General features: G+C 42.3%; 1 protein-coding gene across 4 annotated transcripts in view; it reads right to left on the bottom strand.

The window, feature by feature from the left end:
* Positions 1 to 1,004: 1,004 nt before the first annotated feature.
* The window catches only part of Znf318 (zinc finger protein 318), a 38,726-nt gene continuing 22,732 nt past the window's right edge, over positions 1,005 to 16,998 (bottom strand). For 2 of the 4 annotated variants that reach the window (XM_085833270.1, XM_021186324.3), the window contains exons 7-10: positions 14,443 to 14,643; positions 13,882 to 13,981; positions 13,271 to 13,389; positions 8,809 to 13,028 (exon numbers count right to left, since the gene is read on the bottom strand). In XM_085833270.1, the coding sequence (XP_085689396.1) occupies positions 9,819 to 13,028; positions 13,271 to 13,389; positions 13,882 to 13,981; positions 14,443 to 14,643 (3,630 nt within the window). In that variant the 3' untranslated portion in view covers positions 8,809 to 9,818. Of the gene's footprint in view, positions 1,673 to 2,307; positions 2,991 to 8,808; positions 13,029 to 13,270; positions 13,390 to 13,881; positions 13,982 to 14,442; positions 14,644 to 16,998 lie in introns of those variants that run through there. The other 2 variants (XR_002380063.3, XM_021186325.2) reach the window with 2 other exon arrangements.

The following is a 16,998-nucleotide window of genomic DNA, read 5'->3' on the forward strand; positions in this document are numbered from 1 at the left end:
CTGTTGCACAAATTATGTGTCTCATTAACTATGTGGCAAATGAGAGAATGTGGGGAAGTGTGGTGCAAAGTATAAAAACTACAAAGCTGCACGCCGTGCCACTGCTCTTACACGTTTGGCTAGCTTTGCAGGCAATATGATTACAATTATAACCTACTCATTTTATGTCTCTAGACTTGTTCACATATGGCCACATGCTGTGACTTCCAAGGCAATGCCAAGAACTTTGAGCTAGACATGTGGCAAGCACCTATAAACCCCTCATTCAAAAGGCTCTTCATTCAGGCAGGAGAATGGCAAACTGAGGTCAGTCTGGGCTACACAGGAGATCCTGCCCCAACAGCAGCAGCATGGCCCCTAAGCAAAACCAAGACAAAACGCCAACAAACTTTGTTGTAGGTAACATTCTAAAATTTTAATTGACTAGAGGTCTGGAGAAATGACTCAGTGGTTAAGGTCACTTGTTCTGGTGACTCAGGTTCAATTCCCAGCATCCACATGGCAGCCCACAACCATCAATAACTCTAGTTCCAGGGTACCCAATGCCCTTTTCACTTTTGCAGGCACAGACAGACATACGAGCAAAACACTCATATTCATGAATACTCAATAAATTAAAAAGCAATTGCCGGGCAGTGGTGGCACACGCCTTCAAACCCAGCACTTGGGAGGCAGAGGCAGGTGGATTTCTGAGGTCGAGGCCAGCCTGGTCTACAGAGTAGACCAGGTAAGGAGTAAGAACACAGTACACAGAGGTAGGGAGGAAGAAAGGGGAGAGATAGACTGAGAAAGACTGACTGACTGAATTTGCTTTTATTTTCGAGACAGGGTTTCTCTGTGTAGTCCTGGCTGTCCTGGAACTCACTCTGTCGACCAGGCTGGCCTCAAACTCAGAAATCCGCCTGCCTCTGCCTCCTGTGTGCTGGGATTAAAGGAGTGCGCCACCACCACCCGCCTGAATTTGCTTTCTTACAAACAGCGATCCCTAACTTGTGCTTTCTTACAAACAGCGATCCCTAACTTGTAGAGGGCTTGTGTGCATGGCTGATCCTGTATCATCTTTCTCTTGTTTTCCAGCACCATCTCACCCTTACAAGCTTTTGTTTTGTTTTGGTTTCATTTTGGTTTTTGAGACAGGGTTTCCCTATGTCCATCTGGCTGTCCTGGACCTCAGTCTGTATACAGGCGGGCCTCAAACTCAGAGACCCATCTGCCTCTCCCTCCTGAGTGCTGAGATTAAAGGCATGTGCCAACACTGCCCAGACAGCATTTATCATTTTCATATATGTGGATCCCAGCACATTATATAAAAACCTAATGGGAAAGCACTATTCAAAAATGTTCTCGCTCCATTGGCCTATCGCAGCCACGGAGTCCAGATACCACTGGAGACCTGAGGTGTGGCAGCCAATAAGCTGGCATATAACAAAAATCACAATCCAAAATGAGGGGTAGGGACCAAAATACTTGCCTGTCCCTGGGAAGTAGAATGTAATAGGTGATGCACAAAGTGGTGGCCATTCTGGCCCAGGCTGTATTCCACTGGCTACACGGAGGCAATGCTTTAGAAACCTCCCCATAGCAAACGGCCCCGAGATCCTTTACTTCTCAGCTTACGGCTTCAGTTATACATGGTCTTTCTAGGTTAACGTTTATAGTGTTGTGAGCATTTCTGAAAGTTAACAGACACACAGAATTGGACAGTAAACTACATGTCCAGGGCCTGGATCTACAAAATCAGCAGCAAAATTAGGCTAACAGTTTTCTGGATAGTTCTGTTAACTTATAGATGGAATGTCAATGATCATGGGTGTTTAAAGGGATAAGTTAAGGTAAATTTTATTGAGTCTGGTTGTCCTTCCACTCTGGTACTCAGCCCACAATATCTAAAAGCCCATCTGAGCAGCAACTTTAGATGAACAGAGTGAGGAGCTCCCACACTCTGCACAGTAACTGTGAGAACACCTGTGTGCCAGCCAGGGTTTCAGTGTTTAGGGAGGCAGCTAAGACTAGAGGGCCTGCAGATGACTCAGCAGTTAAGTGCCACTGGCTGCTTTTCCAGAGGACCTGGGTTCAATTCCCAGCACCCACAATTGTCTGTAAGTCCAGTTTCAAAGGGCTTTATACCTTCTTCTGGTCTCCATAGGCCTGTGTCCATGAGGTTAATTCTCACCTCCCTCTTGTTTGAAAGAGGGTCTCACTATGTAGCCCTGGCTGGCCTAGAACTCACTATATAGACCAGGGTGGTCTCTCCCCCTGAGTGCTGGGATTAAAGTAATATCCCACCATACCCATCTTAGCAATTTTAAACATCCTCTTTGTGATTGTCCCTCCTCCTTGAGTGTCCTCTACCCATTTGTATCACATTTACCTAAGACCACACCCAATTTTACCTTTATTTTCATATGAACTAGAAAGGGAGGCTAGAACCAGGGCAGATACCACCTGAAGATACTGGGACTCACGGTCCAGAAAGAAGTTCACTTTTCTTATAACTACATTTATTTATTAATGCACATGCCAAGGTACATATAGAAGTTAGAAGACAACCTGTAGGGATTGGTTCTGTCTTTCCATTATGTGGGTCTCAAGGATCAAACTCAGGGCCTCAGGCTTGTCAGGAAGTGTTTTTGCTAAAACATCTTACCAGTTCCCACAATTTTAACATCAGAGGTGGAGTTTATTACTTTATTCAATGCTAGATAAGGTGTCTCTTCTTAGCTTGTTCTTCCTCTAGATAGAAGGACACAACACACATATTTACTCACCCAATCACTGGTTCCTGGTAGCTAAAATGAAAGGGCTTTCTCCATGTAGGTGCGAACAGCCAGACCCCCCTTCTGCAAGTCAGACCTAAGGGGGACTGTCTACTGGCCACAAGGACGCACATTATTTCCATAATCTCTGTGGCTTCCATCCCTGCAGTCCTGGAGCAGAAATGTCTGCTTCAGTCCTTCCTTCTGAAAACGTGAACACTTCTGGAACCGCCCCTGCAAAGAAAAGGAGATAGATCAGTGAGAGGCAGTAACAACGTGATCATAGTTATTGTAAGTAGGTAGGTACAGGAAAGCTGAATAAAATCTTAACAGAGAATCAGAGGGAAAATGCAATAATTCTTCAACATGGTTTTTGTTTTTGCTTTCTCCACATTCTTTATTTTTGTTGATTATTTTATATATGTGAATGCACTGTCGCTGTCGTGTGAGACACTCCAGAAGAGGGCATCGGATCCCATTACAGATGGTTATGAGCCACCATGTGGTTGCTGGAAATTGAACTTAGGACCTCTGGAAAAACAGTCAGTGCTCTTAACTGATGAGCCATCTCTCCAGCCCATATTTAAAAGATTTTTAAATGTTGGTTTTGTGTGTGTGTGTGTGTACAGAGTGGGGGTGCACATAAGTGAGGGTGCCCAGAGAAGCCACAAGAGGGCATCAGATCTCCAGAAGCTGGAGTCACAGGTGGCCATGAGCCACCAGATGTACATGCTGGCCACTACCCAGTACAGGCTGCTATCTTCTCAACTGTCTCCAACCCTTCCTTCAGTGCACTATCTTTTGTTCTTTCATTATATAATTGTTTCGATTTTCTTCCTACTCATTCACTTACCTTAAACATACTTATTTTCTGCAAAACTCCTTACATTTGTGTGTGGGTGTGGGTGGGTGTGTGGGTATGTATGTAGGTACAAACACATGGAAATCAGAGGACAACTTATAGGAGTCAGTTCTTTTCTTCTACCGTATGGGTAGGATTGAACTCGGGTCATCAGACTTGGCAGCGAGTTCCTTTACCTGCTGAGCCATCTCACCAACTACAAACCTTTCTCTATTGATTGCCCTGGCTCCTTCATGAATGGAAGGAACAAAAGCCCATAAAGCTTTAGGTCCTTACATCTAGATATGCATTATCTTCCATTCTATAGTCTGTAGAAACAACCTTGAGATCTGTTGTGGACTTGCAGTCAAGTAAGCTTTGTGAAGACAAATGTCTTGATTTATAACATTTAATGTCCAAGTGTTTGTACATAAGCAGAATAAAAAAATGGCTGGAGATTCTTAAAGAAGGTGAATTGCCCTGAGAACAGTGGCAGTAGTTTATTAAGTCTTGAGGGGTAAAAACCCAGGATCTATTGGTACTGATGGAAAGAAAACAAATGACAGAGGTTAAACACAGCTTTGAAAAAAAATGGGTTTTAGCACACAGAAGGATTAAAAAACAAAACCCAGACCTATAATTTTTTTTAGCACCAGACAACTCCAACATAATCTTGTCTTGTGTGTGAATTTATACTTTTTACATGTATAAAGTATTTTTATATAAAATGCATTTTCATTGTCAGAAGTTGAAACAGAGCAGACAATACAAATAAAATTAGTTTTCCCCCTGAAAGATAATCTTTTATGTTTTTGTTTCTACCCATGAATGAAACAGTTAGTTTTAGTTTTGCTGAAATGTCAAGAAGATGTTAGAACGTAAAACACTGAATAACTCCTTCAGCTAGATCACAGGAAGTCTGGAGTCTGACCAGCTGGCACCAGCCCTGAGAGTCAGACCAGGTGAAAATCAGCGTTCTCAAAATGCCTCCAGCCTTTTCTTAGCAGCGCTTAGCTTAGTCAGGTGACCTCCTTACATCTCAGTTTCTTTTCTAGGAGGTGTAAGGGCAGTGTTCCCCACCTCACCTGGTACCACCGCTCCAAAATGTTACTGTACGAGAGGAGAGGACCGCCTGCGAACTTGATCACATTAACTTCCACAGAGCTTTGTACACAAAGAACCAGGATAGGAAGACAAAAAGACAGTTGGCTTCTAGAATGCTAAGCGCCCAGCAGACACAGGCAGCAATTGAGTTTTAATCCATATACAAACTGCTAAGTATTGACAGTCAGTTAAGGAAAATAGCTATTACCATAGTGATTTTTCCAACCTTTTTATTGAGATTTTCTATTGGGGGGGGGACAATTGTGCACTGTGAATACAAAGGGCGAAAAGCACAGTAAGCAAAGAGTGATCTCTCTTATAGTGCAGTCAGTGCACATGGATTAGCCAACAGACGCACAGACATGAAACTATAACCATGTTAAAGGCTTCTACATAAGCACACACACTTATGGATATTTCCTTCCAAGTGTATATGGGTCAGGGTATCTGGATACTGGTTATTTTTTTTTACAATTATAAACTCTAAAAATTGTACTATCCATGAGACTATTATTGTATACAGAATTAAATTATACAAGCAAGCCAGATATGTTGGCATATACCTGTAATTCTGGCCCTTGAGAGGTAAAGGCAAGAAGACGTTTACAAATTTAGGTCTAGCCTTTTCTGCACAGTTAATTCTAGGCTAGCCTGGGCTAGTGTGAGAAGCTGTCTTTAAAAAAAAAAAAGACACATCACATAAGACCAAAATGAAATGAAATAAACATAATTGCAAAATCAAACTCTACCTAGGCCCAATGGATCAATGGATACATATACAAAATTCTCTTGCACTTGAGGCTCAGGGAGCACGTGGAGAGGGAGCAGGAAGCATTGTAAGAAAGAGCCAGAGGATCTGAGAGTCTGCTGTGAGATTGTGTCTCCTAGTAATGCCAGGAGGTACACCCATAAAGTCTCATCCTCGTGACTGCCTAGACATCAGCTGAGCAAGGAAGATACCAACAGACACACCTATGAGGCTTCAACCTACACAAGGAACTACAGGAAACCAAAGCATGCTGAGAAACAGGCTTCTCCAGAGAAGAGCACATCAACTGATTATCTAATAGAAATAGAGCCTTGAGGGGCTGGTGAGAAGGCTCAGTGGGTAAGAGCACCCGACTGCTCTTCCGAAGGTCCAGAGTTCAAATCCCAGCAACCACATGGTGGCTCACAACCATCCACAACGAGATCTGGCGCCCTCTTCTGGAGTGTCTGAAGACAGCTACAGTGCACTTACATATAATAATAAATAAATAAATCTTTAAAAAAAAAAAGAAATAGAGCCTTGAAAACACACATACAAGTGACATTATATAGGCTGCTTATAGTCAGACACATACATATGTACATATATATGCATGTAATAACAATGAATGAAAAAGTGGGTCCTGAATTTGAAACAGAGCAAGGAAGGATATATAGGAGGGGTTGGAGTGAGAAAAGGGAAGGGAGAAATGTTTTAACTATAATCTTGAAAGAAAAGAAGGAAGGAAGGAAGGAAGGGAGGAAGGAAGGAAGGAAGGAAGGAAGGAAGGAAGGAAGGAAGGAAGGAAGGGAAAAAGGACCACCTAGGTATTCATGCTACAGTGAGTTAAACAGTCACTAATTATACAAATGCATAAAAAATGCAAATTCTAAAAAAAGTCAGATGTACTCTATATGTATGCATTATCATCTAAACTGTCAGCAAGCGAGGACTTGGATTCTCACTGGATCTGGCACATACGCCTTAGTGAGGAGATCCAGGTCTTTGAAATCCGTGAAAATGAAACCACCCCTCTCTTAACAGCTTCATACGCTCCTGAGCATCCTTCCACTTACCCTCCCCCAACTGCAATTATATCTTGCATGTCCATTTCCTTCAGTCCCAGAAGCTGACAATCGGACAAGACATATTTTTGTATGCAAAACCCTTTCTTTGCTTTCTCAGTTTTGAGAGATGAAATAGATGACGACTACTTTACTGTATTGCTCAGTAGTATTGGCAGAAAGAGCACTAGAGTATTACAGGCTCTGTGAGACCAGTTATAAATAGGGAAAAGATGCTATATACAGCAGGAAAAAAGCATTCACAAAGCACAGGGGCCTTTCAGGGAATAATCGAAAGGAACTGGGTGAAAGTAGGCACTTGTCCATATTTAAACACTACTGTTAAATTCTTACTGCTGAAGTCATCGAGTAAAAATTGCTTAGAAGGAAGGGGGGAACTAAAGAGATAGCTCAGAAGTTAAGAACACTAGCTGCTATTCCAGAGTATCTGGGTTCAATCTCCAGCACCCACATGGCAGCTCATACCTGTCTGTAATCCCAGGTCTGGGGCTTCTGACACGGTCACACAGACATACATGCAGGCAAAACACCAATGAACATAAATTAAGAAAAAAATTGTTTTGGACTTAAACATAATGAATGCTATTGCAACAAAGCCGGTGTAAAAGGCCAGAGCCCATTCCTCACCTCCAAGGTCAAACTGTTTTAAAATCTTTTTTAAAAGATTTATTTTATTTATATGAGTACATTGCAGCGGTCTACAAACACACCAGAAGAGGGCATCAGATCCCACTGCAGATGGCTGTGAGTCACCATGTGGGTATTGGGTATTGAACTTGAGACCTCTGGAAAAGCAGTCAGTGCTCTTAACTGCTGAGCCATCTCTCCAGCCCCATGACCAAACTTGTAGTTCCATAAGATAAACCTTTAAAATGTCTAAGTACCTGCTACTGGACTAGAGTTCTGCACTTTCACATGGCTTCTCTGGACAGGCTCCAAAGCTAGATACAGTTTATCAAAGGGCGATGGCAGCACTTCCTGCAAACTAGTGTCCTAAAATCTGTTCCCTCTGCAGGTTCAGGGTAGAGTTGAAGAATGCCATTCCTTCCAGGGACTATTCCAGAGGAAATCCTAGATTTATAGACATCTTTACAATAAGCCCCGAAGCCATTCTGAAGTTATAAGGGAAAGTTAAGGCTCACCGTACTCTGTGGAGTTTTGGGCTCTGGCTGCCTATGGTAGGTATTTATCGCTCTGTCCCTTCACTAGGGAGTGAAGTTAAATCTAGGTATGATTGCTTCCTCTCCCCAAGAGAGAAGTGGAACTGAGGCCTGAAAGTCAGTACAAACTGGCATTTAAATTTATTTTTCCTTAAATTCCCATAGATAACCTCCTATAACAAGAAAGGAGCAGTTTTCTGAAGAAGTGATCTTTTAAAATCCACTGAGTTTAAGCTTTTCTAAGAGCAATTTTTTGAGTCACTCTATAGTTTCCAGGCCAAGAGAACACTCAACTCAAACTTTAGCTTAAGAAGACCCGAGGAACAACAGTATGTAGACGGGCTTCCACTTCAGTCTGATGGCCCCAGCATCAACTCCTCAAAGCTGTCTTCTGACACCCATGTGCATGCATTCTCACACTCTCTCCCACTCCTACCGAGGTTACTCACGATTCGGTACATATTTGATTCTGAGATGAATAACCCTCACCTTTAAAGGAATAAAGACAACATGCCAACTAGAACACAATGATGTAAAGAAACTCATCAAAAACAAGGCAAAGCAAATGGCGGGGACGTAGTCAAGGACTCTCACATCCATGCGTTTTCGCAACAGAGGTCAGAACTTGTAAGTTGGAATTAAGAGTCTAAAAAACGAAATATTCTCACCAAACTCAAACTAGGGGTTCTGTAGATAAGGCAATGGGACAGGAACCCTGCAGAAAGGACTTGAAGGAATGCTGAGGAGCAGGTGGAGGCTGGCTCTGCTCAAGTCTCTGTTGAAGCAGGTTACACAGTCTGACAAAGGAACAGCATGAGGAAACTGCAACAGTTTAGAACCGCGAGGCCTGGGGCTCCCTGACTCCCAAGCTCGCCCCACCCAGCACCTGAATGTCCATTCAGAGCTCCACTTCCAGAAGTGCCTGGGGGAGCCACCTTTCCTCTACACTCTGGCAGCACAGGGTAGACTGTACAATCTCTGATCCTGATGAGAAGGAAGTGGCTCTGGAGAAGAACAGCTGTAAACTGCAGTGGACAACAGGGCAGCCGTTCACTATTCTAGTTTCTTTTGAAGTTCCAATTTGTGTGGTGTCAAGACAAAATACAGGAAGAAGTAGAAGATGAATACATTTATTCCAAAAAAATTTAACACATTAAAAATGGATTTAAACTTGTCCAAGCCAACTTTATAAATTCTTTAATCTTTTATTAAACAAAATGTACAACCCAAAACATCACACTATGGTGGTAATAAGTTGGGTAAGGAGAGGTAGAGGGTTACATCTACGTTTGTGGAACAGAGAGTGAGTCCAATCCCAATTTCAGATCTTCTACAGTTCACAACAGAAATGGCTGATAAACAATTTAACATATAATGTACTGGACCACAATATAACAAGCAAAGGCCGTTTCAAAACTAAAAGTGAGCTCCAAAACACAAATGTTCCTGGCACCGAGCCAGGAATGAACCTTACCAGTTTGCTGTCTTCCAAAACTGAGCCTGTCAGTTTTTCTGTCATTTACTGAGGCCACTCCCAAACAAGTCTGTAGGTGACTCAAACCATTTGAAGCAAAGGCAACAAAGTAAGGAGCTAATAAGCCAATGAGGAAAGTGAGAAGAGCAAGCAGGTCTACTCACGCTGCCTTCCTAACAATGGTAAGGCAGGCCCATCCGAAGAAATGGAACCTACAGGAGGACAATTCTTTCTTCAAATGCTTTCCTTTCTAGCAGGCTTTGGTGTTTCTTCCAGAGTTCCATCAGCTGCCCAGAAAAGTAGATAGGTATACAACACGGTAATTGATGTCAGCTGTTTCCCATCCCCCCTTATTCCAGAAATGGCAGCCTCAAAGCCAAAATCAAAGAACACTTTATGGTGAGCCAGATAGACATTTGACTTTAATGACAAAGAGAAAATAATTTGGCCAAAAATTTAAAAAATTAACAAAAAATACTTTTCTTTACAGATATGTAGAGAAGTTGTTAAAACTTATTTTGTCTAGTACCTTAAAGGGAAAGAGGGAAGAGGCGGCTTTTTTTAAAAAAAACTCCAAAGAACATTTACTGTGACGGTTCCAGGTGAGATTGCCAACTAGTCTTGGGATCCATTTTCCAAAATCTAATGATTCATCCATTTAAGTAGTCCTGACTGTTATAAACATTGGACCTTGTGTGGTCTGGGATGACATCAACTGCAGCTTCTTGTTCAGGCATTTCCTGAACTGGGCTCACATTGCCTCCAACTACCTGATCCCTTGAGGGGGAGGCTGAGGGTGGAGTTTTTACCAAATTCAAAGCACTGTCATTGTCTTCACTTACTTGAGGAACTGCTACCTCTGAGACAGACACATTCAGAATTTCTGGAGGTGGTGATCCCATCTCCAATGAACTACACTTGAGAAAGTCATCTGGCTCAGAAAGTGGAGAACATGGATTTTGTTTTGGAACTCCAGGTGTCCGTGTGACAAAATCAACAAGGTCTGGAAGGCAAGGAGATGGTCCAAGGCCTGAAGGACTGACTGTGGTGGATTCCATTCTGAGTAAATCTTTCTGTAGTGGTGAAGTTTCTTTTACTTCCTCAGACAACATTCCTCCAGCTAAGAGGTCAAGGGCCTGGTGTGTTCTCTCACCTCCTAAATCGTGGTCAACATTTTCCATAGGGTGTCCAGTTTCCAAAGAGTTAGAGGTGATTCTCCCATTTCTGGAATTAGATGAACTATGTGCACCCTCTGTTTCAAAGTTAAGCACCAAAGTTTTGGGAGATTCTAATGGAAATCCAGAAAAAGATGGTACTGGTTCAATGTCACTGGAACTGGAAGGATTATACATGACAGATGACACAGAATTTTCTTCAGACATTTTCTCTGACAGGGCAGTTGGTGATCTCCGTGTCTGTTCTGTCTGACTATTGCGGAAATTGGCATGCATATCCCCCAGATTCCTCAGAGATGCAAACCCCTCTACCTCTAAGTGTGTAGTGTCAAAGTTTTCCAAAACTTTGCTTTCTATTGTCACAGTTAGTTCTGGACGGGTACTTTGTAGCTCCACATCTTCCAATCCTGGTTTTTCTGGCCTCTCCCAAATCTCTTGTCTCTTTAAACACATACCTGATCCAGCTGGAGACAGCAGAAGTAGTTCAGGCATGCTTTTTGGATTCTGGAGCAATGATGGAAATAAATCTATTTTTGTCCTTTTGGAAGGGAGAGACTGACTCAATTCAATTACTACTTTACTTGTATTCTCATGTCCAGTCATCAATTTGCTAGACTGTTCTCCCTTTTTGTCAACTGTTGACAACTTGGGATGTCCTCTTTCTCCTTCCCATGTATTTCTGTTGCCATGGTTTGAATTAGAATCTTCTATGCTGTTGGCACCTTCTTCTTCTTCTTCTTCTTCTTCTTCTTCTTCTTCTTCTTCTTCTGCTGCTGCTGCTGCTGCTGCTGCTGCTGCTGCTGCTGCTGCTATCTTTCCTTTTAGTTCAGTGTTTCTCTTCATTTCACTTTCTCTGCAACCCTCTGACTGGTATACCTCTTGGTTCTTGTTTTGGTTTTCTATGAGGTTAATTTCTATCATCTTCTGAGATCCATTGGTTTGACAGTTTGTATCTGATAGATGAAAAGCTGAATCTGTACCAGGTGGCCCTGGCTCTCCCAAGTCAAATTTCCCCTCTGGAGGTCTATCTTTATCAGTGTCATTCTGGAAAGAACCAGAAGTCCACATGACCAAAGTGTCTGTCTTTGGGGAAACTATTTCATAAGGCTTATTTTGGTATAATCTTGTCAGAGGCTGTAGGAAGCTATAGGTGCTGTCTCTGCTTTTGGGATCTATCTGATCTACAACAGACCATTTCCCTGTGGACTCCATACCTTTTGAAATAGGATTTTCAAGATTACTGGTTTCAGTAGCAGTGACCAAAGCACTACATTGAGGCAGGTCCTCTGAGGATGCACTACTGTTCACAGCAGAAGTGGAGGAGGAGAGATCTGAACTTTCTGTTCTAGAAAGGCTATTGCTTTCCCCATTGGCTAATGGACTACTACTCAGCTTAGTCTCATGGGCCCCCTTTCCACCACTACTGTAGAATATATCATACAGGTCCTTAGCATTGGCTGTGGCTAAGCACGAATTTCGCTTTTCTAATTTTTTGGCCTGTTCACTGAATACACTGGAAAGGGGTGGTGGAGGCCGTACTAACATAGAGATTAGGGTCTGATCCCAGTCACTCTCACTTACTCCAGGAGCTGTCTCATCAGAAGGAATTACAGTTGGTTGTTCTGAGGCCATGAAGGCCACAGGTAACCCTGGGTTCAAAATGTTAGGACCTTGGAACCCAAGACTGAAAGTCTGAGATACCACTGAGTTAGATTTAACTGGAGTTAAGACAACATTTGTTTGAGCAGGGGATGGGGCAGATAGCTGAGGTACAGCCTGGGGTGGTGGAGGGGGTGGAGGTGGAGGTGGGGGTGGAGGTGGAGGTGGTGGCGGTGGAAGTAGAGCCAGCATTTGCTCAGGTACTTGAGATGGCTCATTCTTTTCAGCCAGTTCCACTTTTTCCTCTGGAGACCCTTTTAGAACCACCTCTTCTCCTCCAAAAGCTTTGGAGATGATATCTGGAGGCAAGAGAAGATCTGATGAAGACTCTTTAACCACTGGCAGAGGCTTGGTGGAGGTTCCAGAGGACTTGATAGACAGAAAGGTATTAAGAGGAGCAGGCTTGCTCACTGTGGCTGAACCTGACTTGCGGAGTACTGTGGATGGGATAGGCAAGTTGGGTCGGATCTTAGTCTGTGTTGAAGTCGTAACGACAGGTGTCCAGGGACTGGTGTGTGCAATGACAGTTTTTCCAGAAAGCTTGATTTTGATGGGCTTTGCCTTTCCAACTTCAGCTTTGCTGTCATCTCTGTCCTTACTGGTTTCCACCGTGTCTTCCTTAGGGGCACCTGGGGTCACCACTGAACCTTTTTCTTCTTCTTTTTCTGGCTTCTTCCAACTGAACTTTCCAAAAGAAGCTGCTATTGATGCTACTACTGATGGCTCCTTCTTTACCTCTTCTTTCACCTGGGGTCTGAGGCTAGCGTTCCGCTTCACCTCACCTTTCTCAGGGGCACTCCCATCCTCAGAGAGCTGCTCCTCTAGTTCTCCAGGGGCTTTGTCATCTTCCTTTACTTCTCTCACAATTCTTGCCTTTTTTTCTATCTTTTCCTCCTTTGGTTTCTCATTAAGTTTGCGTTTTAGCTCATTTTGCCGTCGCCGCTCTGTCTCTAGAACGACAGCCAAGCCAGCTTGGCGGTCCAGATTTCTTCGTTCTTCATACAATGGGTTTTCTTCCACATATTTCTGGAAAGAGAAAATATAAAGGTTTAATAAGTTGTCAAATTGATATATAAGAGAAAATTTTGGCCCTTGCCACAGCTACAACTCATTTAAGAATAAATCAATCTTTTCAAGAATTAGGGCTGAGACAATCCTAGTGTTAGATGGAATGTGGAAAATGTTGGTGCTAACTCTGATATTTGACCTGGTCAAAGGAATTAGTCCAGGAACTCTAGTGAGGCACGCCAGGGACTTCACAGACCAACCTTGTAGTTTTCGTTGTGCTGGTGACCCTTGACATGCTGCTCTCCAGAAATTGGATCCCCCAAAAATTCCTCACAGAGTTGGCAGTAAAACCCAGTGATAGGAATCAGAAACTCAGAGCCTAAAAGAAATAGAAAAGAGGAAGCGAGCCTTTTCCATCAAGGATGACAGAAACCAAAGGCAAATGCCATTACTTTTTTGCAATAAGACGACCATACCCACTTTGGAGTCAGAAGTGGCATTTAGATGAATCCCAAGGACATACTCTTTCTAACCTAAGGCTTTAACCTCTACGCAGCTATTCTTTTTACCACTTGGGAACACTGCTTCACTGGTTAAACCAGTAGCACCCTATGCCAGATCCACTCCTTAAGGTCTAACATGCACCAAGCATCTTGGAAGAGACTTAGAAACCACACTCCTCAGTAGTAAATTCCCGTATTTGCATGAAGAGAGCTCCCATGTAGGTACTAAGTACGCACTCGGGGATCATCTCTACATGGAGCACTGACTACTTATAAACATCATTTTAAAGATATTCAACTTCTCAACTTCTTAATAAAAACACTTCAAAAATATATTTTAGTTGAAAAAGCGGGGAGGAGAAACCTACCTTTTGCAGGAACAGTTATCTTGTCAGTTCGCTTTACAGTGTCTTGCTTAGCCTCACTCTGGGTTTTTGAAGCCCAAGGTCTGTTGTAGGGATCCAGTGTCTATTTGCAAGAGGCAGAGGCGCTCACACAACAGCACTAAAGTCTCAATGACCCACTTTTCTCTCTTTTTCTTCCCCTAAATATCAGACCAGGGAACCAGCAGTTCTTAGCTACCCACCCCCACCCACCAACTCTGCCAACTGTTTAAATGGAATCACCTGTGGAAAAGGTAAAAACAAGTTAGCTCAAGTACTAGAAACGGATAAAAAAAAAATTCAGGTACTCAAGGAATCAAGAGAGAGAGAAGCCTCACTTACACTCGGATGGCGTTTAATTATAGTAGGTCCCCTGAACTGAGCCCTGGGGATAGCATCTCCTTTGTTGTTAACTCTTGGCTCTTCAGAATGGGCTCCTGCCCTTTTGAGAATGTTTCATTTTCCAGCTTTGTAATGCAGATGGGAGCACAGAGGTTGGAGGGGAATGAGGGTGATAGTAGAAACAACAGAGGCCAGGATACCTACCTGTGTGTGCTTCTTATTGTGCATATGGGTGAAGAAGTCAAACATGGTCCCACAGGTGGCATTGCAGTCTTTGCACCAGTGACTGCCAGCATCATAATACTCATAAGCAGCAACGGGCTGGTCAGACTGCTTAACAGTTGGTTGGAGGCTTTCAGTAGAACTAGGGCTCTTAATACAGGACTTTTCATTCATTTTTGATTCCTAGAGAGAAAAACTACACTTAGAAAAAATTCAAGGCAGTCCAGATTTATCAACTTACAAAAAAGCAGGTGGTCACACAACCATAGGAATCATGGCCACAGGAATCTCAACCACAGGAATTATGACCATATGTCTAGTGTGTAATATAAAAAGCTATATAAGATAGGGAGAACCTTAATAGAATCTATATCCAAAGAGCAAGAAAATGAATTAGGCACTATAGCTCTTTCACATCAAGAATGTAATGACTGAGCTGGAGAGATGGCTTTTAAGAGCACTGGCTGCTCTCATAGAGGACCAGGGATCAATTCCAGTAGCCACAGGGTGGCTCACAACTGCTTGTAACTCCTCTTCTGGCCTCTGGGGACACCGTATACATGTGTACACAGATATACAGCAGGTAAAAATATCCATACACATTAAAAAAAAAACTTTAGCCGGGCGTGGTGGCGCACTCCCAGCACTCAGGAGGCAGAGGCAGGTGGATTTCTGAGTTCGAGGCCAGCTTGGTCTACAAAGTGAGTTCCAGGACAGCCAAGGCTATACAGAGAAACCCTGTCTCGAAAAACCAAAAGAAAAAGAAAAAAAATCTTTAAATAAAAATAAATATATAGCGACTTATATATCCTTTAGATATAATATATAGCTACTTATATATCCTTTAGATATATATTTTAGAGAATTTTAGAGATATTTTAGAAAAATTTCTCTAAAAGAATATCAAGATCATATGAGGTCAGTGAGATGATCTGATTAAGTTTAAGCTGATGATCTGAGTTTGATTTCCAGAATCATGTAACGAGGTTTGGTGTCATACATATGTAATCCCAGCCCTCATAAGGTGAGATGGGAGGTAGAGAGAGGAGACATGCTACACTCATGGGCACCAGGTAGCCTGTAAGTCAAAGCACAGCAAAAACATCAAGAGAGAACCCACCTCAAAAACAAAGTGGAAGGAGAGAAGGGACTCCCCTAAAAGTTGTCCTCTTACCACCTCAAATGTGCTGTCACATACATACATACATACATACATAAATCAATGTAACTATGTATGTATATATACTACATATACATACATTATATACATACCTAAATATAATTATATGTGTATATACATACATACACATATACATACATATATTATATACATAATGAAATTAATGTAATTATATATGTACATACATATACATTATATATATCATACAACACCCAACATATATATAATGCTTTTAAAGAGAATATTCAAGATTGTGGACAGATCTGACTGCCTTGGAGAAAAGCAGCTGGAGAGCACTGTGGAAAGGAACTGGAGAACAACCGTGGGAGGAGCCATTTCACTATACCCTTTAGTAGATGCTGAATATATTACCCATGCAAACAAATATGTTAAATTTAAAAATCAAATGATGACTAGAAAGAGAAACAAAAGGTAGTCATTAAGTTAAGAATATGAAGAAAATAAGTAATAAATCAAATCACTTTTTTATGTGTCCTGGAAAGCCAGTGCTGCACATGGATGAAGCAGACAGTAATTTCCAGGGAGTGGCAGAAAGGAATAAGATCAAATATCCCTAAATTGCCTAAAAGTCACCAGTAGAAGTTAACACCTTTGAGTTAACAATTCTATTTTTTTAGTGTGTGTGTGAGCATGCAGGTTCACGTGTGCCGTGGCATGTGTTTGGAGATCAGAGGAAAACTTTTGGAATCAGTTCCTGCCTTCTACTTGATTAAGGCGAGATCTCTTTTGTTTCTGCTGTTAGGATGCATATACAGACTGGCTGGCCCTCTAGCTTCTGGCTCATTCTTCTGTTTTTGCCCATCTCACCTTAGAAGTGCTGGATTTATAGACTCATGACACTGAATTCTACTTTTTACAGGCTCTGAGAATTGAGCTAGTTACCCAGCTTCTATTAAAAGTTCTTCTACCTCCTGAGCCATCTCACCAGCCTGGATTCTCTTTTAAAATGTAACTCCCCAATAGTAAGGTATCAAAAATAAATGCTTCTATTTATGTGAATTAGTCCCTAGGTTGGGGAAAGGGCACTTAGGAAATGAGAATTTTGGTTAGATGAGTTATAGCTAACAAGAGAGCAGAGAGGACTGCAGTAAGGCCTAGGTAAGGGTGTATATAGCGCAGTACCTAGCTATGTGTGAACAGAGGACTGAGAATGTTGTAGCAATGAGTGTGGTGGTACATGCTTTAATTCCAGCACCCTAGAGCCAAGGGCATGTCTGGGAGGTCAGGGCTAGCCTGGTCTACAGAGTGAGTTCCAGGACAGCCAGGGCTAGTTAGTGAGATCCTCGTTCAAACACCTAAGTGAAAACCTCAAAAAACCAAAAACAACAACAACAACA

Source organism: Mus caroli, unplaced genomic scaffold (genome assembly GCF_978045245.1).
Source record: "Mus caroli unplaced genomic scaffold, Mus_caroli_1 scaffold_18, whole genome shotgun sequence".
Lineage (NCBI taxonomy): Eukaryota > Metazoa > Chordata > Mammalia > Rodentia > Muridae > Mus > Mus caroli.